This window comes from Enoplosus armatus, chromosome 14 (assembly GCF_043641665.1).
Source record: "Enoplosus armatus isolate fEnoArm2 chromosome 14, fEnoArm2.hap1, whole genome shotgun sequence".
NCBI classification, from domain to species: domain Eukaryota; kingdom Metazoa; phylum Chordata; class Actinopteri; order Centrarchiformes; family Enoplosidae; genus Enoplosus; species Enoplosus armatus.
Genome location: NC_092193.1, coordinates 2,884,433 through 2,907,079, shown reverse-complemented (window position 1 = coordinate 2,907,079; position 22,647 = coordinate 2,884,433). Strand labels below are relative to the sequence as shown.

At 40.6% G+C, this 22,647-nt stretch overlaps 1 protein-coding gene across 2 annotated transcripts in view; it reads right to left on the bottom strand.

Moving 5' to 3' along the window:
- LOC139296518 (extended synaptotagmin-2-like) overlaps positions 1-22,647 on the bottom strand; it is a 45,691-nt gene that overhangs the window by 14,454 nt on the left and 8,590 nt on the right. For both annotated transcript variants that reach the window (XM_070918932.1, XM_070918933.1), the window contains exons 3-8: positions 18,493-18,534; positions 16,354-16,488; positions 15,649-15,725; positions 15,046-15,118; positions 12,214-12,303; positions 3,727-3,782 (exon numbers count right to left, since the gene is read on the bottom strand). In XM_070918932.1, the coding sequence (XP_070775033.1) occupies positions 3,727-3,782; positions 12,214-12,303; positions 15,046-15,118; positions 15,649-15,725; positions 16,354-16,488; positions 18,493-18,534 (473 nt within the window). The remainder of the gene's footprint in view (positions 1-3,726; positions 3,783-12,213; positions 12,304-15,045; positions 15,119-15,648; positions 15,726-16,353; positions 16,489-18,492; positions 18,535-22,647) is intronic.

Genomic DNA, 22,647 nt, shown 5'->3' with positions numbered 1-22,647 from the left:
AATCCGTTTGCAAAGGGACTATTTTAGAGCTTCGACAATATCGATTAATTATTTCAGTCGATTTATGTTATTTAGAGTCATGGGGACAGTTCAGTAACTGTTTCAGGAAAGAGGTGTTGCTGTTGAATGTATGAGCACTAGAAAACAAAATCAATTTTCATCTCTATTGTATTGAAGGCTGAAATCTTAAAACTTGGCCAAATAAAAACCCAAATTATTTGCATGGCTTGATGTTATCACTTGAGGCTGAATGAGAAAATATGGGTGAACTGACCCTCATACAGTATGTGCAGCGTACATGGGTGAGTGTAGACAACAGGCCTCTTTTCCTCTAGAGGGCAGCAGCAACCTGCATTGAAACACAGCTGCAGTGCTTTGCTACAGAAATAAATCCCCCCTGAAAGAGCTGATCCTGGGTCAGTTTCAGGCTAGACTTTCATGTGAATGCAAAGTTGATTTTTACTGTTGACCTGCTGATCCCAGGTCTGCTCACTCACTCACGACATAATCATCTCCAGGTAAATGTTAGACACACACACACACACCTCAGGTTTTCCTGCTGTTTCAGGGCAAAATGCAAAGCATCACTGAGGAAATAATGAGCACCCTCACACTAACACACAGGAAGAGAGCGAGGAGGGTGGGGCGAGGGCAGGTCTTCACAGCAGACACACACACACACACACACACACACACACTATGGTGTTTTCCTACAAACTCGTCGAACAAGGAAAGCTACATTTCACAGGGCGGAGTCTTTTAGAAACCGCAGCGAGTTTCTCTGCTGACAACAAACAATGAACCAGCAGGAAACAGCAACAGGTCAATATGGAGGGGTGACACTGCAGTCAGCAGCGTGGTGACGGCGCTCTGCAGGACGGGGTGCTCTTCAGGTTGGGGTGCTCTTCAGGTTGGGGTGCTCTTGTTGCATGTATAATCTGGGCTTGTTTTTTCTCCACTTTTTTAACACAAAAATCTATTTACAAAAATCTGGGGGAAATTCAGTTTTTAAAAATACATGTTGCAGCATCAGGTTTAACCATCTCTTGTTATTTACAGTGTGGCTCTAAGGATGGGAATGTCGGCATGTCGGTCCCCCTGGCATGAACACATTCATGGTCCCCTGAGGATGAATCCTAACGACTCCCCTGACTTTGCCACCATGAGGTTCACATTTGCAGTTTTGAGAGAAAGGCCTCAACGACTGTTGGACCAAGTGCCATGACATTTGGTCTACATATTCATGTTCCCCTCAGGATGGATTGTAATAACTGTGGTGATCCCTTCACCATCCATCTTAAACTTCTCTCCTAGTTTTGGTTTATGACCAAATACCTGCAAAACTAATCACATTCCCTTCAGCACCAGCTGAAGCAAATGTAAACTAACATGGTGAACATGGTACACATTAAACCTTCTTAACATTAGAATGTTAGCAATCTTATTATGAGCATGTTAGCATTGTGATGTTAGCATTTAGCACCTAAGTACAGCCTCACAGATGCCACCTCTGGGCCGTCCTCTATATATATCACAAATGTCAATGTGAACTTAAATGAGGTTTTCCTGATTCTTTAACAGGATTCTGGTTTCACTTCAGCTCTCTTTAGAGGCCTAAAACAACTCTCACAATGGAGCTACTGGAACAGTATGCTACAAAGACGTAGAGATGTAGTGTCTTTGTCTAACCCTAAAGTTTGTTGTTGCTGCTGTGTCTTCCTCGAGGTGGATGCTGAACTAAAAGAAGTCCCGTCTGGAAAAGCTTCTCCCAAATCCACCCACCATCAGCTGTGTCTGCAGCGGCTCTCCTTTCATAATCACGTTACTATAAATACCAACACTTAGTGGGGAAAAATAAAGGTCATAATCCATTCTGTGATCCGGTGGTTAATGTAATGGTTTCAGCAGCAGAGCCTGAGAGCCTGATGGACCGCTCTGGCTGTGTGTCCACTGGGAACATCTCTTCAAAGCACCGGCCTCATTTTGTCATTATACCGAGCGGGAAGGATGTGCATCTGCACGCTCCAACGTTTTTAGTTTTCCTACTGTTAAAGGTGCCATATGTAACAAAATGAAACAATTGACGTCGCTTTTTATTGCCAATGTGTGAACCAAAGGAGGTGACGTTATGCGCACTCCCGACTGCTTAGCCTCTCTTCAGCTCCATGTTCAGCTCAGTCCGCCACCGTCACCAAAAGACCGGCACCCATCAAAATTAATTCAGAAGGCATGCGGTTGTATTTCTCTGTTTAATAAGGAATGCAGTGAGTTGTGAGTTTATTTATTAGACTAAAAAAAGCTAAGAGAGTTTGTGGAGCGTAGCGAACTCGCCGCTCGCACATCTACAGGGGTACGGCTCTTTATTACATCTCTGGCACTGCTCCTACTTAGTATTTTTATGCACAAGTCAAAAATGTGCAAATGTGCATTACAAATATCTGTTTTTTGAGCTCTAGTCGCGCTAGTGCACACAGGAGACACAATACACAGCAATAAAATGTTTCATGAGCAAGGAAATGCATATATCTTGTTTGTTAGACCTCAAGGACACACACAATGCGTTTTGGTGGGTAACACTGAATGTAAACATGACTTTCAGAAAACTCCACAGGGCGCCTTTAACATTTCCATGTGCTCATCAGACAAACTCACAACCTACTGAATGGAAAACACAAGGAAGAACACTCTCTTTTAACACTTTTAGAGTGGATACTTGGTTTAAGAAGAATGTCATATTGTAAGGTGTTTCAGTTTCCTGTGATGATTGATTATTATATTGAATGAGTCTCTGAGTCACAGAGAGAAACTATAATACATGCTTCATGCTGAATGGCACTCTGTTGGCACTCTGCAGTCTCACTGTAATTCATTTAAATGAGAAATTTGAATTCATCCACTCTCAAGTCATTTCAATGGCCTCATAATGTGCCCAACGTCTGCACTGGAAAGTGGGCTTCGTATTTCATATTTCCACCCAGTCTAATATGAGGACGAAATATTCCCACAATGCAATGCCATCTGACAGATAAGAAAATAGAAGTTAACACAACATTACACGTGAATAATGAGGTAGGAAACACTGAAACACCACCACCGCAGGGTCAGAGGTCAAAGGTACGAGGTAACAGCTGCCCTTACACTTGTGTGTTGTTTGTGTGTGTGTGTGTGTGTGTGTGTGTGTCTAAATTATGTGATCAAACATAGGATGTACACAGTGTATCAGAGCACGTCCACATGGAGACAAAATAGACACAGTTATGACATCATGTCTCTAGTACACACACACACACACACACACACACACACACACACACACACACACACACACACACACACACACACACACACACACACACACACACACACACACACACACACACACAGCTGCTCTCTCTAATAGCCAGCTAGGTCCCTGAGGAACTGTGTGAAGCCACCTGGCCATGATTATCAAAGGAATCTGTGTGTGTGTGTGTGTGTGTGTGTGTGTGTGTGTGTGTGTGTGTGTGTGTGTGTGTGTGTTCAGGATGTGGCTGCTCGGCTCTTAACAACATAGTAAACTGATTAATTCTAATTAAAATCAATGGATGCACAGACCAACAAATGACATACAGACATGCAAATGCAAATACACTATTTCAAGATAGAAACACAAAACACACACACACACACACACACACACACACACACACACACAGTCAGTCAGTCACACCACATAAAGTGACTTACTTGACACCGGGAATGTCCAGCATGTTTGTGAGTCCTGTCCAATTGATGTCCAGCAACTGAAAGAGAGAGAAGAAATATGATTTAGATCAAACTCACTCAAGTCCAGAATCGCCTGAAAGACTTCTGCTCCCCAGGAGACAATCAGCTGCACTTCACCCAGTTATTTGACACAACAACATTATTTACAAAAAGCGCCTGTTTTCTAATGAAAACGTGTGAAAGATTCAGAGACATACAGAAGAGTTTGTCCAGGTTTTGGGTCAGTTTTGTCAGAAAAAAACAAAACATAAGTTTTACTACCTTCCTTGGAAATTTCTCCCAGACAGCAGCTTACGTTTTATGATATTTACAATAAATGGCGAGCGAGGAAAACTTGTTTTAGTGGACTTAAAAACTCTCAAATCAATTTTCCTTCATATAAGATATTTAACAATTTCAAACTACAGCAGAAACATTGAAAATAAAGTTTTGGTGGGGAACAATCAAACTCTCTGAGCTCTTCATCATGCATGAGTGCATGAGTCAGCAGAGCAGCAACAGCAGGAGCTGAGGAGCGCAACTCCAATTCAATCGACCCCACAGTCAATACAGGAGGGCAGTTTGCCTTCATACAGACAGGAAGTATGTGGTAAGGTGCCGCACGTCACTGTCTTTTTACATTACATTAACAAATAAATGGCTGTTAGATGTTACAGTAGATCCCGAGTGGAGTCAAAATAGGACACAAAATGCAAAAACAGCTTCACCACCGAGGTTTTTGAGGCTGAAACTGATATTGACGATCCATTGATACTCGTCTCATTTTTGACAAGGATCCCTTTAATTTGGTAAAGATATGTAACGTATGTACTGAGCAGGACATTTAATGGTTGAAAATTAAACTTATCAGTGAATATTCTGCACTGAAAATTCTTCTTACCCACAGACATGCACGGCAGTAATAATAGTATTAATAATAATTTCATTTACAGAGAACAATTCTGATTATACGAACACACTTGAAATGGCAAGTTAGGTAAGTAATAATAAACCTAGAAAATTAAAACACAATAAAAGCACAGAATAGTAGAGTTTAGCAAGGCATACAATCAAACATTAAAAGCAGACAGATATCAATATGTCTGCAGTGATATACCGTCGAGGTTAGGCTCTCTCCAGTGAAGGAGGGTTCATGAAAAGCACTCTGATCTAATGTACGCGCCGTTCCCCTCTCAGTAAACACAGGTTTGTTGTTCCCTTCATCACCACTTAATGGAGGAAGTCGAGTGCAAAGCAATATGAGAAGTAATGTGCGGAAGCTTTTTTTTTTACCATCTTCACTATAGATGGCAAAGTTGTGGATAAAGGTAAATTGCAGGAGTCATCTGTTGACCTGTCACCCGAATGAGGCAGCGAATGACTGGAACCACGTCAGTTCTTCCAAGATTAGGTTACTCTCAGAAAACTATAAACTCTCATTCCAACAGTGAGCCCATAACCTCTTGGCATGGCTATAAAAAATAAATAAATAAAACAAATCCATCGGCAACAATGCTTTCACCATTTCAATTATTCAAGTTAAGATGTTAATATCGACCTTTCTGTGACTGAGCCTGTCAGTTGTTCAAGTACAGGCAGATCAGCCTAAACAGTGTGTAGAGATGCACTGATAATCCTTATGGACATTCCAATATGTATTTGTTGGCATTACAAGTTTCCAAAAATCATGTTGAAATCTGAGTTTGCACAGATGATGAAACTCAGCGCTGCAGGCACTAACACGTTCCCTACATTCAGGTACAGATTTCATAGAGGAAACCAGGATTCTTATATTCAGAGCGGGAGCTTAACCTGGTTTTCTAACCCAGTTTTGAGGCTTATATACTTCCAACATAAATCTGGGTTACCTGAGCAGAAGCCACACGTTAAACACGATGCAGAGTTTGTCAGACAGGAATCTCCAACAGTCACTGCAGTAATAAGCGAGGCTGAATCACGGCACACATACCTGACACACCCTGATGTCTACTGAATATCACTGCTGCAGCTAACAGTGGTACTAACAGCTGCTTCATAGTACCAACAGTACAGGCAGCAGTGATTGTAGTAGTAACAGTTGTAGTATCAGTAGCAGGAGGAGCATTAGTACTACCTGCATATAGTAGTAGCAGTGGCGAAGGAGGAATAATAATGTTAGGAATAGTACCAGTGGAAGTATTAGTACACAATATGGCCAAAAATATATGGACACCCAAACATTACAGCCATTACCATTAATACTGTATGTTGCTATAAGAGCCTAGCGCAGATCATGTATCAGATCAGATCATTGTAATTAAAAAGCAGCAAATTCAGTCATTTAAGGTTTTGATTACACACGTTAAGAGCTGCAACGATTAGGCCATTAGCCCCTAACCCCAATTAGTTGACTGACGGCGAATTAAATAATCACCAACTGTTTTGATTTATTGTTCAAGCAAAAATGCCGAACATTGATGGTTCCAGCTTCTCAAATGTGAGAATTTGTTGTTTTTTCTCATCCTAAATTATATCGAATTGAATATTTTGGGGTTTTTGGAGTTATTTAAAAAAACTAACAAAAAAACAAAACAAAGCGAGACATGATGACGTCAGTGAGCTGGAGGAAACTGTGATGTGACATTGTAAAGGCTATAAAATGATTAGTTGATAAAATGATGAGATTCTTCTAATGTAATGCATAGCAGCATTATACAGTTGATTACATTACAAAATAATATCATTTTTGTTTGATGCAATGAAATGCATTCCACTGCTATTCATGACAAGGTGACTAACAACATAACCCACAATGACCTGTTCTGACAAGAGGCATCAAGGGGACAGCGTCTCTGGTATTAACAGTAGCAAAATGTCTCATGGCATATCATCACACTGGCCAACCCTAGAAGCAGCCGAAGAAGCAGCAGTGACAGCAGTCGCATTAGTAGCATCAAAGCTAGCAGGATCAGTAGTCGCTGACGTGGTAAAGTGATTGGAACAATAGTAAAAGCAGTACTAACAGTAGTCATCTGTCAGCTGTTGTAGCACAGACTGCAGAAAAACATGCATGTAGTGTCCGTCAGAAGACCGCAGTTTGGGTTTACTGGCTGCCACCGTCTCTTCTCAGAGCATGGAGGCAAAAAAACCTAAATTTCAAAATAGGGTGTAGTCTGGATGGAGCTGAGGAGTGTCAAGCAAGCAGCAGCTACCAGGGCTTAGTGAGACAGGCTGAGACAGAGAGGCTCTTTGTCCCGATAATCAGGACGATTTGATTTTCAGAGAGAAAACAAATCAATCAGAACTGAGAAGCAAGAAATATCAGTTTCATACTGTGAACCAGTCTCGGCCTGCAGTGTTTCTGCAGCGGATGTGGACCGACTGTTGGTCAGCGTTCAATCATCATCATCATCATCATCATCATCATCATCACACAAACTGCACCATCTCGCTCACAAGACAATCACCAGACTCATGTTGGGAAGGCACCCAGCTCAAAATAACACCAGTCCGCCGACCATAAAGGGAGTGTGAGCGGCCGGCCAGTTGTCAAGGTTAACGTATATGTGGACTTAATGTGGAATGACCTGCTGTCAGTGTGTTCGTGTTTTAAAACACATCGTTGAGATTGTAAGGTGAAAGTTTCAGTGTTCGAGTGAGAGCGTGTGTGTCAGTGTGTCTGAGATTAAGAGTGACCACAAAGTTTAAAGAGGTTATAAAAGAGGCTTAAAATGTCAAATACTGGAGGTAGTTATTAAGGCTGAAGCAAATGAAGAGCAATGAGGAAGAGCGGTGCATTAATCTGCTTTATATAATATTATATAATGACTTTATATACTGCTGGATCAATATTTATCTTATCTTAACCGATATTAATACATCATAATGTATTTCTTGATTATATTTTGTATTATTAATCTGAATGTGCAAAGTAACTGGAGTTAAAAACGCAGCAGAAAGTGGAAATCACTTTGCGTTTTTCTTGTTCTTTCCTGTAATGCTCTGTAAAGTTACCTGAAAAGAAAATACTGTATGAAATACACGAATTTAGCTGCAGTAAAGACAACATAGCGTAACTCCTGCTCCCTGTGATTTAGTCTTGCAGACAGTATTTTTTCACTCCTTCCTCCTTCCCATCCCTTCTGTAGCTATTCAGAGCGGCGGGAGAGCTGCCTTTCATCTGTGTGTGTTAACCAGTGTGAGTGTGTTTGTGTGAGAGAGACGGAGGAAGGGAACATGGCTGTGTTTCTGTGCAAATAAGGACACACTGTTTTGACTATCTACAGTACGCTGTGGTCTGCAGCTACAAAGGTGGATGCATGTATTTTGTTGTTGCCCAGTTTCACATACTTGTGTTAATAAGCTAGCTAAAGACAACTACGTAGACATCATTCCAAAAATAACTGAGACTGGCATTTATCCCTTTTGTCTGTCCAGAAAAAAAACAAACAAACACGAGAGCTTTAACTTGTCCAGTTTGGCAGAACTATTGCTCATTTAACAAAATACAGTCAGCAGGAAAACAAGGCAGTTCAGCTTGTCTGAGAGCTGCATAAAATTGTGTGACTGTTCACATATCAGTCAAGTTTCCTACACACTGTCTTTATGTTATATCCTTCCTTCCTAGTAGACGTCAACAGTTTTTCTAACTCCACATTTCCAGTTGTGACAAGAGGCTTTCTGTTGTAAAGTTGTACTCTTCAAGCCCAAGCTGAGATACTCGAGTTCCTTAAGCTGTATTCTCAGGGTTGACAAAGTTCCTCCAGAGCCGTAGAAGACACTATTCATCTGTTTTCACAGGCTGGGTAACGCTCACTATGACCAGTAAACTGATCTTGACGTGTGAAATTCAGTTTCTCTTTAATCCTCATGTCTGCATGGATATGACACAGGCAAATTAAATGTACAGCACATGTGTACATGTGAGCGCTGGCACGCGTTTGCGTGCGAGTGCGGCACAGTGAAGTGGGCGTATGTCTTTCTGTGGCCTAGTTAGCGCTCTAGATGTAGACCACGGTGGACCACAATGCCGTTCTGCCAGGCTGGCACAGGAAGGGAAATAAAGCAGCGGGGGATTTCACAGAACAGCTCATGTAAGAAAATGACTGTCACTGAAAAATAATAAAATAATAAGGGTTCATAAGGCATAATACTAATTTCAATGTTGGCATGAAAAATAAAGACAAACAAAATTTGCCATAATGCAGAAGGCAGAGTGTGTTTAAACTTCTGAGGTTCTCTGATGGCTCTTTGATTATGGTTGTGATTGTCTTAGAAACCATTAAAAAGATATAAACAACCCTACTTCAAAACTGGTCCAAGTGTTGGCCGACTAGGTTGGCTGCTGGTTCTCTACAGGGCGTTCTTCAGGCAGAAACGTTTTAGTGCTAACCAAGCTAACCACAATACTAGCTGTCTGGAGCTAGTGTGTTGATAATGCAATATTCTGAATGAATGTTACTGTTGGGCTAACTGTTGAGTATTTTATGTGTATTTTTACTGGATTCATTACTGTGTTGTACTCAGTGTTGATCTTTCACTGGTCATACTGTGTTTCTTCCTGTCATGTAGCACAATGTAAGTAGTTTAGTCTATACTTTTGTGGATCCACATTCTTTGTCACTGTACTAACTCTTTTTTACATTACCTTCGGTCTGTCTCTTGTTCAATAGTTTTCTGATTTGTAATTCCAATCGAATTTGTTGTCTACAGCAGCTGCTTCAAGTAAAAACCTCAAAAGGCATCCTGCTATCTTCAACCACTATTGTAAATGTGCTTAGCTGCTGCATAGCTGTGCACCTACACACATGGTGAGGGCAGAAGAATGCGTCATCTACAGCGTCACTGGACTTTGGTGGCCAACAGATTAATAAGCGTGGTTTACAGAGATTTTTTTAAGACAACTGATTTAGTCATTCTCCTACAGTTTCTTGCATCAGTCCAAAGCTTCTTCGTAGCCCCAAGCATTACACAAGGACGGGATCTAAACTACGAATACTTTCTGATTTTGGTCTACTTACTTGCTTTTTGAAGACAAATGACAAAAAAAAACTAGATAGATAGAAATCTCCATTAAAACTGACAAATTGTGTGTTGTTGAAAAATGACCATCTAAATGACAACTTAGCAAACGCCATCTGCTGACAAAGACTATGAGATTAAGTTGAAAGCAAAAAGGTAGTAAGTAGAACTGGAGTCAAGATTATTTCCTTCATTAAACGACTATTTCCAACAATAAGAATGAACTGCCACACTTTCTAATGCAACAAGGACAAAATGCATCGACAACCACATAATCTAACTATCAGAACAGAAACTATTACCAGACAGAGTTCATATGAAACCAAAGCAGCACTTTGTTCACTTATTCCTCTACTAAATTGAACCTGATTTGCACACAGAGTGCGCACATTCTTCATTCAGAGTGAAAGCACTCTTCTTTGTAACAACCTCATATTGTTGCTGGCAGCCATACTGGCAAGATGTACAAATAATACATACCAGATAAAACCAGACAATGACTGGTATGTGAATCTAATGACATCACTACAGCAATGCACCATGGTTACCGTTCAGCTCAGGACAACTGTTATCTGACAACTTTCAAGCAATTCAACAAATGAAACAAATAAGACTGTTGGCACAGAATGTCATCAAACCCATTCGAGACATCCAAAATGACCGGATGGTTCAACAAAGCTGCAGGAAACTGAGGTTGCATTCAAGTTGAAACATGTAAAAACCAGCTTTAGTGTTTCTTTAAACTGTATCGACTACCATGTGGGCGGGATGTGATGACATAACTAATGCCAGAAAGTTCATACAATCACAGAAAAATATTTAAAGGTAGCTGCAGTTACATAGTTCAGTTTGGTGTTTTGACTGGTAATAACGCTACGGCAAAAACAAAAGCTTATAAACAAACAATCCGCTGACAGAAGCCAAAGCACAGAGATAAGCTGGTTGATACTGAGTGACACCAATACTTGACTTCCTGACCAGCCACACTGTCAGTCTACCAATATCACCAATCACCAATGTGTCATGTCAAACCCTTGATTCTGATAAGGAAACCCCCCCGAAAAAAACTATAACTGGGTAAAAATGGAAGAAACCTCAGGAAAAGAAACAGAGGAGGGATCCCCCTACAGAGAGACACGTAATAGATGTTGATGTACAGAACAGACCAGCATAATAAAATTACAGTATGGACAATCAGGAAGACAAAGTTATAGACAGACTGTAATCACATATGAAGAATAAGCTTTCAGCCGGCAGCTAGGCAACCTGCCACAACATGACTGTGGACCACAGGGAGGAACAGGAGGGGGAAATACCAGCAGCAACCAACCAAACACCAGCCACGTTAAGCTGTGGTTGATGAGTTAGCCTATTGTAGCAGTAGTCAGGTAACCAGTTAGAGGTTCTTTCCTACTCCTGTTAGGGTTGGACGGTATGATGGTACAGATTTTGGATACACCTGGTTTATGGGGAAGCCTACGGAAAACCTGCTAAAAAGCTATAAATGCAATATTCAGTGGCTTCAATGTAGAAAACTGGATTTGAAAAACCCCATGACACCGCGAAGCACACCGCCCTGTATCTGATGGTGATGTCAGTTCCTTTGTGGTGTGGGATGGAAGACGCAGCATCAACTCACCTAACAACAAGGCCTAAAAACCAGCTTATCAGAGAACTCCACCCAGATGCAGAGGATACAAATTAACATGACTTTCTGAACGCCTGGTGGTGCAGGAGGCAGGCCGCTGCACTTCTGCACAAAAGAAAACTTGATCCAAATCATTTCCTCTCTTATTTCCATCTTTATTTGATTATGTATGCTCTTTCTCAACAAACACCTGCCTGAGATCTTCCCACCTGCTTAACAGTTGATGATAAAATCACTCTCAGCTGCACTTCTACTTAGTTCATATAAAAACCACCAGGTTTCCCTCCAAAGTGCTGCTGCTGTCTTAACTGATGCCTCTCTCGTCATATTTCAGACTGAAAATACATCTTTGGCGGAGAAGGAACAATTTCACACCTCTGTTCGAGGCTTTTGATGGTGATACTTCTTTATGTGGGAACCACAATCAAAGCCTGAATCTGGAAGATAAAATGTGCTGAGGCACAGGAAGGAAGACAGCAGTCAGAGAGCAGGAATGCACTGATAAAGGAGGACTGGGACTGGGCAGCGTTCAGGAAGGCCGCAGTGGAAAACACAGTGCTTTTGTTGAACTGTACAATACAAGCAGAATCCTAATCAGGTAAATCCACGCAGTATATGTCAACGCAGGCTCTTCTTTCAATGTTTGCAAAGGTGCTAGGTGGCCCTCCTTCAATCAGTACACCAGTACAAGCAGGTATTGTATATAGCATGTTTTCATTTAAAAAACTGGTAAACAAGCTTACAAGGACTTTAGAGGAGATACTCTGCTGGTATACGTCATGAGGAAGTCAGAGGATGAGGTCAAAGGTCAAGATACTCACCGGCTTCTTGAGGAAAAAGACGGACAGGGCTCCGATCAGAGGCATGTCCCCCAGCAGAGGCTCCATCACCACTCTCATCGTTCCATGAAGCTGGACAGAGGAGCACAAACATGAGGGATCAGTCAGTCACCTCTCAGTGACCTGTCGACTGTAAATATGTCATTCTTTGAAACACATTTACGTTCATATGCCGCAGTTAGACTACATGGCATTTATGACTTTTGAGATGACTTCCTGCCGTGAGTCGGCCAAGAGACATGTCAGACAACGTGTTGAGCCCCAACCAATCATTGCTGGTGATCTTTCATGACCTGCATGACCTTCAGGAACGTGAACTACCATGGCTTCACAGAGGTGTCACAGATGTTGTCAAACTAGGTGAGTTGTTCTGTACCGAGTTTCAGTGCCACTACCAAAACATTGTCTTTTGATATCAAACTTTGAGAAATATACACACGTTTTTTTCTACAAAACCACATTACTTATTTTATCAAAATAATTTTAAAAGTTGTTTAAACACAAGCAGTAATACAAGAACTTTACCTAAATAAATTAGTCTAAAATTGGAAAAAAGATTTGACTTAAATCAGAAACTTCCTGATTTTAGAGAATAACTAAACAAGAGAACATGTCTGACCAGATTTCAGGAGTTTTTTTCAAAATAAAATATGGAATAAAGCAAACAAATACATTTTGCTCGTGCAGGATCATGTAGGGTTGATATTGCACTGTCTGATCTCAGCATTATACTCTACTACTGCCACTTGGCTTGTCTTTCTGTTGATGCTCTCTCCTCCTTCTCTGTTTTGGAACTTTTGGAACCCTCACTTTGTAATGCGATGTGGAACACACTGGCCTTGTGCTTTTCAAGAAAGCAAAGCCAAACTGTTGACATCCGGCTGTTTCCACTGACTGTGAAATGCTGGCATTACAAAACCTTTGTGTGGCTAAGAGTCATGAGGAGAGAAAATCTGGGTTTTAATCATTGGGACTCGAATCAGTCGTCAAAGGCAAAACTCTCAAATGAAAAAGTGATGGCTGTAGCAGAGGCAAAGAACTGATGCAGGTCAAATGTTACAGACGTGGCTGATGATTCTTAAGAAACGAGTGGATGTTTCCCCTCAGAGCTTTTCATTATTAAGGACTCTGCTTTCTCAGTGGCTGCAGTGACTCAAACCTCAGATATGTAGACTGCCCGTCTGCACCACCAAATTTGGTCGTAGCTCGCTCTGAGTAATCAAATACCAACATTTTGCTCATCAAAATGGGTGCAGTGGAAAGATTGAAGATAGCCTTTTGTTTATCCCACCGCCCTCCTGGAGCTCGCTCCTGCCTGAACGAGGATGCATTATAAATCATGTGCAGCAGATAATCCTGCGTCAGGATCCGTCTAACCAGAAGAAGAAGCTCTCTTTTTCAGTAACTGAAGCAGTCTGACAGCTAATGAGAAGAAAACTCGGAGAAACCTTCCTGGGGTATGACTCATTCACGATAAGCTGAAAGTTAACATCTTCAGCGTCTGAACTACTTACTTCTTCAGCAGCCTATGAAAAGCTGACACACAGCCCGGCACTGCGGCTATAACATTTAAGCCATACACAAAGGCCAATATTGACTTCGCCTCGTACACGCGGCCGTTTCTCTCTGTAAATCTTTTCAACTCTTCTCTCCACTCACTTTCTCTGATCTCTGAACAGCAAATATGGCCTGATCCTCTGCAAACAGTCGAGCGGATAACATCTCCTTTATCAGGCCTGCGTCAACACATTATGTAAAACTGTCTCTGGAGAGGTCGCGGGTTAATACAGAGGTCATGGTTGAAGGAAGGAGGGCTACCACCGATAAAGTACTGTCTCTTTTTATCTTCTTTATCTATCTATAGTTAATTAATATTAATATGTCCCATCGATGTTTGTCAAGTTGAAATGTTTGTTTGATTTGAAATTCAATGTCAATTTGTTCGATCATTTCATTTATTTTTCGTATCTTTGTGTTATTTGAATATTTTCTACTGCTGAAACTGTCAGAAATTTGTCAGTTAATATACAGTATTTCAAGAAAACGGATCATCAGCTCTTTGATAACTGATTAATCGTTTCAATCATTTATTAAGGATCATTTCCATAGATTCCCTGGTTCTAGCATGTAAAATTGGTGTTCATCTCTTTCATATCATTGTTAATTGAATATCTTTGAGTTTTGGACTGTTGGTCGGACAAATCAAGTAATTTGAAGACGTCACCTTGGACTCTGGGAACTTGTGATGGACATTTTATAAATGACTAAACACTGAATTAATTGATTGATAGAGATCATCGTTAATGAAGATAATCATTAATTGCAACCCTAGCATTTGTTATTATTTTTGTAGCTTTCTAATATCATAAATTAATTTACAGTTGAATTACTTTTTCATTCCTGTTAGGGTGGCTTAATTTATTTTGTAATAAAACTGAAAAATTGTTTGCACAAAAAAGAAAAGGTAGGCACCTTCAAAAGATGGAAGGGTGGAGTTGGTGAAGAAATCAAACAGGGCTGCAACTAACGATTATTTATTATTATTAGTAACTTCTGAAAGCCCAATCGGGCGGCATCATATTACTTGTCTTGTGAGACTCACAGTCCCAAAAATATTCAATTTACAACGATTAAAACAGAAAAACAGCAAATTCTCACGTTTGACTGATGAAGGACTAAAAATTACTTATTATTACTCAATTGTTGCCCATTCATTTTCTGCAGGTTGACTCTTCAATTAAGGCTGACAAAGCTGCATCATGACATGGCATAAAAATAAAAATGAAATACTGTACATCCACACTGCAGTCATACCTGTATACTTTTGATTCCGGCTCTGCAATAGTATTTCTTGATGTCCACGTCAATCTCTGTATTCCCGACAAAGCTGAAAGGAAGACCAAGAAAGATGTAATAAGAGGATTAACATTATAACGTAAAAGCGTGGGAAGAAAGATGGAACACATAGGTATACTGTTGATTCGTGCCTTTGTACTAATTTAGAGCAAACAACAGCAGAAATACTTTTATTCTTAAAGGAAAAGGCTGGTTTTACTCCATAATTTTGTTCCATGAAAAGACGAAAAGTGTTAGTCCGTCTCTCAATACAGGCTGACTTCCTTTCTCTGTCTGTGGATCTGACCAAGCCCACTGGTGACTACTGAATATATAGTTTCACTTTTCTAAAGGCTCAGGAATGTCCTAAACCAGCTGGTCACTGTCGCGTTTAACAGGAGTAAACAGTGCATATGAGACTATATGCACTACTTTCACTGCTTCTTAGTCGGAGCAAGTTGGCCTTCTCATGGTTTGTTGACAATAAAAAAAAATGTTGTATCACCAGCCTTATCCTCCAGAAATTACAAGGGATCAGTGGTAAAGCCAAGAGGTTGTGAATGTGAGAGGTTTACTGTGTACCTGATCTGCAGGTCCATGATGACCTGCCTCTTGTCCACGTTCTCTGTGTAAACCTTCACCCCGTTGACTCTCAGCGGCTGCAGAAACAGGTACAAGTGAGCAAATCTGTCTCAAATCTGACCAAACTCTGGATTAAAACCTCGCAGATCTGCTGTTTATTAGCTACATATGATGCTTTGACTCAGTGTGCGGTTTAAGCCAGAAAGGACAAACAGAAGGCAGCTTGGTACGAACAGAGGAGGAATGCTTTTCATAATAGACAACAGCTCAGATTCAAAACCCAGATTCACTTTGCTGTTTTTGTTCTAAAATGGAGACAAAGTAGAAAATTCAGCTCATGCGAGTCATGGAAGTTCAACAGCAACAAAGTAGACAAAAATAGAAACACACCAATAAAACATCTAAACCCCTACACTTTGACAGAAGCTGTGAGCAGCAGTATTAACAAACAGTACCAATAATACTTTACATTGCTACTAAATCATACTACAGTATTTCATGTTTCTCAATGTGTTTTTCCTTCAAACCAAGTACTTTCCTTTCTGTTAATTTAGTAGTCTAATATGCTATTAGTTCAGTCTAACTAATAGCATACAGGAGTAGTTTGGTTTATGTGTGATTAACTTAAATTACTTTACAAACTAACAATCGAGTTCTGTACGTATTAATACTCCCATCCCAGTCTTGGTGCTGTTATCCCGTCACCTTGTCGCCCATGTCGATCTTGGTGAAGCAGAAGGAGCCGAGATGAGGGTTGGCGCCCTTCACCGCCGGCTCGATGGTCTCTCTGAACAGCTTGTCCACAAACTGGCAGATGAACGGCCACATCTGCTTCACCGTCTGACGGAGGAGAGAGAGGCGGAAAGAATTAAGACAAATACATCACGTCCAAGTCCTGTGTGCTGTCTGCCAGGCTGGAGCCGAGACCTGTTGCAGGTGACGTTCAGCATTCTCGGTAACACTGATAGCTGTTGATATACACCTGCAACCGTTGGAGATGATCATTGTTTGGAGACACTAGGGATTTATGTTGCAATATATTCATTTGATTGAAGTGATTAACAGCGCAGAGACCAGTGTTCTGTGTCAATACTGGACAGACACACAATGAATATATGCAGACAGACTTCTGCAATACTAACCGATGTGTACTGCACTAATGAAGATGCAGTAGATGGTGCATACGAGCGTGACTTTGAACAAACAGAAATGAATACCACTGTGTGCATTTGTAGATAATGGATAAAAAGAGAACATTGATTATTATATCTTCATTGTCTTTAGGGCTAAAACTCACAAACATAGTTTGTTATCGTTTGATCATTTATTTATATGACCAAGAAGAAATTCAACAGACATACAGTTTAACTTTGTCCCTCTCAGTCCATATCTTTTGTGTTATGTGTATTGGCAAATCAGTACATTATCCACATGAATGAACCAGGACGCCGACTGGACGCCCAGACTCTGTTTTCACTGTGTATGAAAATATGACTAAAAGACAAACAGCTGCAGCAACAGTATGCTGTTCCTCATGCTGCAGATTAAAGAATGAAATAATGAGAATTATCTGTTAATGTGCCACAGCCTCATACTGGCACTGTAAAGGCTTTGAGTTCAGAGCGTTTCTCTCCTGAGTCTATCCTCTGCTGCTCAGTGACCCAGAAATACATTTGAAGAATTTCTACAGTCTGAGACAGGAGGCGAGTAGACGGCATGAATATGTGTGAGTGAACAGGCAGGAATGTTCTCCGAGCCGACCGTCACCTGAAATGCTCTTTCTGGGGTGTGGTCCCTCAAGTGTTAAATAAAAGGACTGAAGATGTTAATGATACTGACATTCAGGCTCATTCACATGAGCATTGTTAAACACTTTGAGGTTTGTTGTGGTTCTGTGGTCCTGAAGAAAACCTCATTCTTTTAAATGGTGCTTCAGTTGTGCTGCATCAGCTCGGCTGAAGTGGATAAACTGGAAAAAAACATTCCCTGTGAACTAATGATGTATCAGTAAACATTATAAATGGGAGAGAAAGCAGGTCTGATATTTTTACTATATATTCAACTTTCGTTTATGACGAAATGCCTGCAAAACTAATGACATTCCCATCAGCCCCAGCTGTACTTTGGTTTGGTTCAAGAGTTTTCTGAGCTTTTTTCACTCAGAAACACCCAGATTTGTTTGAAAAGGAGCAGATCGATCAAACTGACTTTCACCTAGACACAATGTTCCCACACTCTCAAGAAGTCGCTGATAACAGTGGTTATAGTAAATTAGTTCCTCTTGTTCCTCCTGTCATTACAAAGTAAAGAAAAATGGGTACAACGTGTAGAGGGGCACCTGATTCTGTACCAGAGTCCATTTAAATAAACCTAATAAAACAAGCAATGGTCTGAGGGCTTGTTTTGAAAACTTTATTTTAAATCAATTTTAACAGTTAACTTAAAGTGAACACAGAAATATCTGGCAAGTATGTGCTTTGGAGGAGAAAAAGAACAATACAAATACAACATGATTGGAAACAACACAACTCGAATCGGACATTAAAAAGCTCTTTTCCCGCTCATCTTCATCCATTAGCACATCCATTGTACTGGAAGTCCACCTGAGCATTTACAGTAAGTGAGGTCTCTCTCTCTCTCTCTCTCTCTCTATAGGGAGGTGGTAGCACTGGGTCAGGGTCTAACAGAGCTCCAGATTCAGATCCTATTTATACACTCTACCTGTCTGCCTCTAACAGTGCCTGGTGAAGAGCAAACCGGTGGGCGAGAGAAGAGAGACAGATGAAGTTAATGAGTGTGTGTGTGTGTGTGTGTGTGTGTGTGTGTGTGTGTGTGTGTGTGTACCTTATTCAGCCACTCCACTCTCTCCACATCTGGATAATGGACCTGTAAAAAGAGATAGAAAGGCAAGAGTTATGATTTAAATTCATAAAGAATTCCCATCAATGCTCAAATGCCCGTTCTCTGCGCTAGCATGGCTAAAAGTGACTAATGTGTGTTGTACTTTTATCCTTCTCCAGGTATCACTGTCATCAAATGATGGGTATCTGAGAGTCATGAATCAGCAGAGTGCTGACTACCTGAGAGGGCCGAGTCCACGAAGCCACAGTGGGACGCAGATACACATAAACCCTCCATAAGTACATGTGATTATGGCCATGAACACACTGCATTTGAATAGAGTTCGGGTGGACAAGGAAGTGTTTAGTCCACTAAATTCATGTTTTCATTTTCAAGTACAGTTTAAAGAGTTTACTTGCATTGAATCAGTTATAGTTTTATAAATATGGTATTTTGAAACACACTTTTTATATTATTGTCATTAGAGGCACAATCCATGATCATAATGTAAAAACAAAAGCGCTTACCATGCCCTTAACAAAATTCAAAACCCATGATTGGAACCAGTTTTACTCCTAAAACGGGTCTTTTAATACAAGAACCAACCTGAAACAAAAACTCAATCTAAATAGCGTCACGTGGTGTTTTTCTTAAAACTCCAATATGACACCGATGATGAAGTCTTGACCTGGAAAAGTCTCAGTAGAGTTCATGAAGCATGTCACCGTTTGACGCATTTATCTGAAAGTATCACATGCTAAAAGTGCATATGTTCTCTTCGTCTCTTTAAACTGTCAGATATTGATATTGGCATGTGGTATCGTAAAAGCTCTAATTATAACATGGTATCTTGTTATGATGTGAACGAAAGTGCCCAGACAACAACATATAAAAACAACATCAAAGTAAGTGGTTGTCCTAAATGTAAAACCTTATTTTACTGATGTTGTTTGAATGCCTTCAAGTGAGATACAATTTCTTTATCATACAAACTTCCAAGAGCACTACTACCAGTCTCAAATTACTGCAACACAGGAAGTCAATTGCACCAGCTGTGGGGCCCAAAAATCACCTTCACATCACCATCTCTGTCATGACGTCATGGGAACCCACGTATGAAGTACCATGAATAGCAACAAAGCAAAGGAATAAAGTTACATCAATTATTATCACTGTATCTGACTGAAGTCAAGAGGACAGAGAAGTCAAAGCCAAACATGTGAATGGAAAACAAATCGTTGGTTGTCTACGTTTACACTGTGAACAACTGTGAACTGAAGGCGAAACTGTGTCCCTGCTCTGTCCTTTGGTAAATACCTGCACTACTCACAGTAGTCAGCTACACTGGCTGCATCTGTTGCAACTTGACGGATCTCAAAACAAAGCAAAGGAATCATGGAGTAAAAGGAGGAAAGAATGACTCATCTGTGCAATAAAACAGGCAGTGGAACAATTTCCTACCCTTCCAGGGTAAACAACAGAATACTGCTGGGGCAGAGTGGGGGTCTCTGGCACAACTTCACCTACTTCCAAGGTTCAAAACTCCAGCGACAATGTAGTATAGAGAACAACTTTATTGTCAGATTGATGCATTTCATGATGGAGGCCACAAGCCGGTCGGTCTAACAATACAGTTGTTCTATATACTGTATATAGTGTTGCTGGAGTTTTGACCTCTTCAGGGTAAACAACAGAGATAGAGACAGCAAGACTGAAACAGAATATGGATTAAAAAAAGTAACTCTGAGATCAGAGTGCAGTTAATACTCAAATGACAATGTCATTCACATGAAGTAAACAGGAAATAACACAGACGAAGCAGCCAACATGACTCAGCTTTAGAGACAAAACTGAGGATAAAACTCTAAATATATGAGCAGAAGAGGAAACAAAGTTGGTACAGAGATAAAACAAAGAGAAAGGAGGAGAGACTCTGCTGAAATATGAACAAAACAGCCAGGAAGTTTTGGAAGATTGAAACCAAAGGCTCCTAGGTGAGAGGTAGATGAACAAAACTTTGGTTAAAAAATGAATGTATGTATACCTTATTCCATGCTGTACAATGCTCTATAGCCTACTGAGTGACAAAGCAAGGAAACTGATTCATTTCCTCAAAAAAACTGGGAATATTTCACCCTTTTTAGAGCAACAATGGCGCTGCATTTTTCAGCATGAAGACGAACAAAGTTTTTTTTACTAGTTATTCATTCCTTCCATCTGCTCTCAGTAAAGAATCTGAAAACTTCAGCTCTGTTTGCACCGGAGGAACAGCGCCATCTTCCAGCAAATTTCCTTCCAAATCCAACCCATTGGCTCACAACGCAAAATGCAGTGCTACAGTCCTCCAGACACTGATCATCGTCTCAGTCTTGGACTCATGAGACGTCTCAAAATGAATGGTACTTACTTATTGAAGGCAATATGTTACACCTACTATGTTCCATTTAAATCTTATATATGCCGTGACAGATCCGGTACCAATACGATCACCTGTTCTTTTAAAATAACTTCATTATAAACAATGGCTGAGACAAAGAAGAGGAACATTCAGGCTGCAACTTACAAGCAAGCACTGGGGGCCTGTGTTAGCATGCTACAAGCTAACAGAGCAAATGAAGCTAAGAGCTAAGAGATCTAACAGGCTTCTTGCCTTTTTTCCTGTCCAATTGGATATAGCAGTTTTCTTTTTGTTGTGGTTTGTTTTTGTATATATCAGCTATCACAGCTAATAAAGTTAACAGAGCTAACAGGTTTCTTTTTTGGCGTTTGGAGAGTTTTTTTTGGACACATCAGAGTTTCAGAGTTTGTCCATGCCAGAATCAGCCATGGTTGCGGAACAGCTGTTAGACCAGTTTTGTGATCACACAAACAAAAAGATACACAGGTATAATGGATTTGACAAAAGAAAAACCAGCAAATACTCACATAGGAGAAACTGCAGCCGCATCATTTTTGGCATTTTTGCCTAAAAACTTCTGAAATGTTTGTAGTCGTTTGGCAATAAAGTTGTTCCTGGCTCAACTTTTGCAAAGCATCATCAGCAATATAGGCCAAATACTTGCAAACATATTTTCCAGTTATATTACTACGTACTACTCAAACTGACTCCCTGGATCGTGTTTCATCTGCCTGTAGCAACACGCCTGCACCAGTACAGACATTTGTATTTCTTTACATGCAGCCTAAGGTAAAAACATGGCTTCTGTAGGGAATCCTATACACTATGAGAGGTTGGGAGAGATCTGTGAAATTTTTTGGGACACGAACCATTAGAGGTGAGAAAGTGGGAGGTGTCATTTTAGGTTCTGGTTCTGGAAGTAAAAGTCCCATTCATTTTTCCCTTAGACAATGTTACATGACTCACAGCACTTCTACTTTGAGGTAGACGTTAACTACAACTCCAAAGGTGGATTTCAGCAAGAAACACGGCGAGTGGAAGGTAAAGATGCTAGTTGTGGGTGAATTCCACAACTATGGTGCTGTATTTCGTTCTCAACTGTAACGACGAGGCGTTTTGAATTTGCTATCTCTCTGATTTGTGTCTTTGACTGGCCTCTTCTCCATGCCAACAGCAGGCGAGGCTCATGGGTATTGTAGTATTTAGACCAGTCCGCCAAGGCAAAACACGATTCCTCCTAAACAAAGTTGAAATAATTCAAACCGATAGCCATAACATAAACCTATAGGGTAAATAACATGAAGGATACTGTTTAAAGAACAAATTGAAATGAGAACACAGAGTGGGGAGAAGCACTTCCAGAACCAGCAGCCCCTCCCACTTGGCAACTCCACTGGTGATCAGTGTAGGACCGGAGCATCCCTGTTGGTTATGCATGTGTGTGTGTTTCTCTGTGTCAATGAAAGTCAAGTGAGTGAGACTTACAGTTCAACTATGTAACAGCTGTTTGGAAAGCCTAACCTCCCTCTCCAGCCACACCCCCGATACAATGCATGTGTGTGAGAGAGAGAGGAGGAGGGAGAGGTGTGTGGGGAGGATGAATAATCCTGTCGAGTACTGCTGGAATTCATTAATTCAAACTGCACCTGACAAATTAAACATTTGCATTAAAAATCAACCTCAGTTTTCCGATGGGAGGGCGGTGACTCTCCTCTCCAAGGTCACAAAAAAACAAGAGGGAAACCTGCTCAATCAGCTCC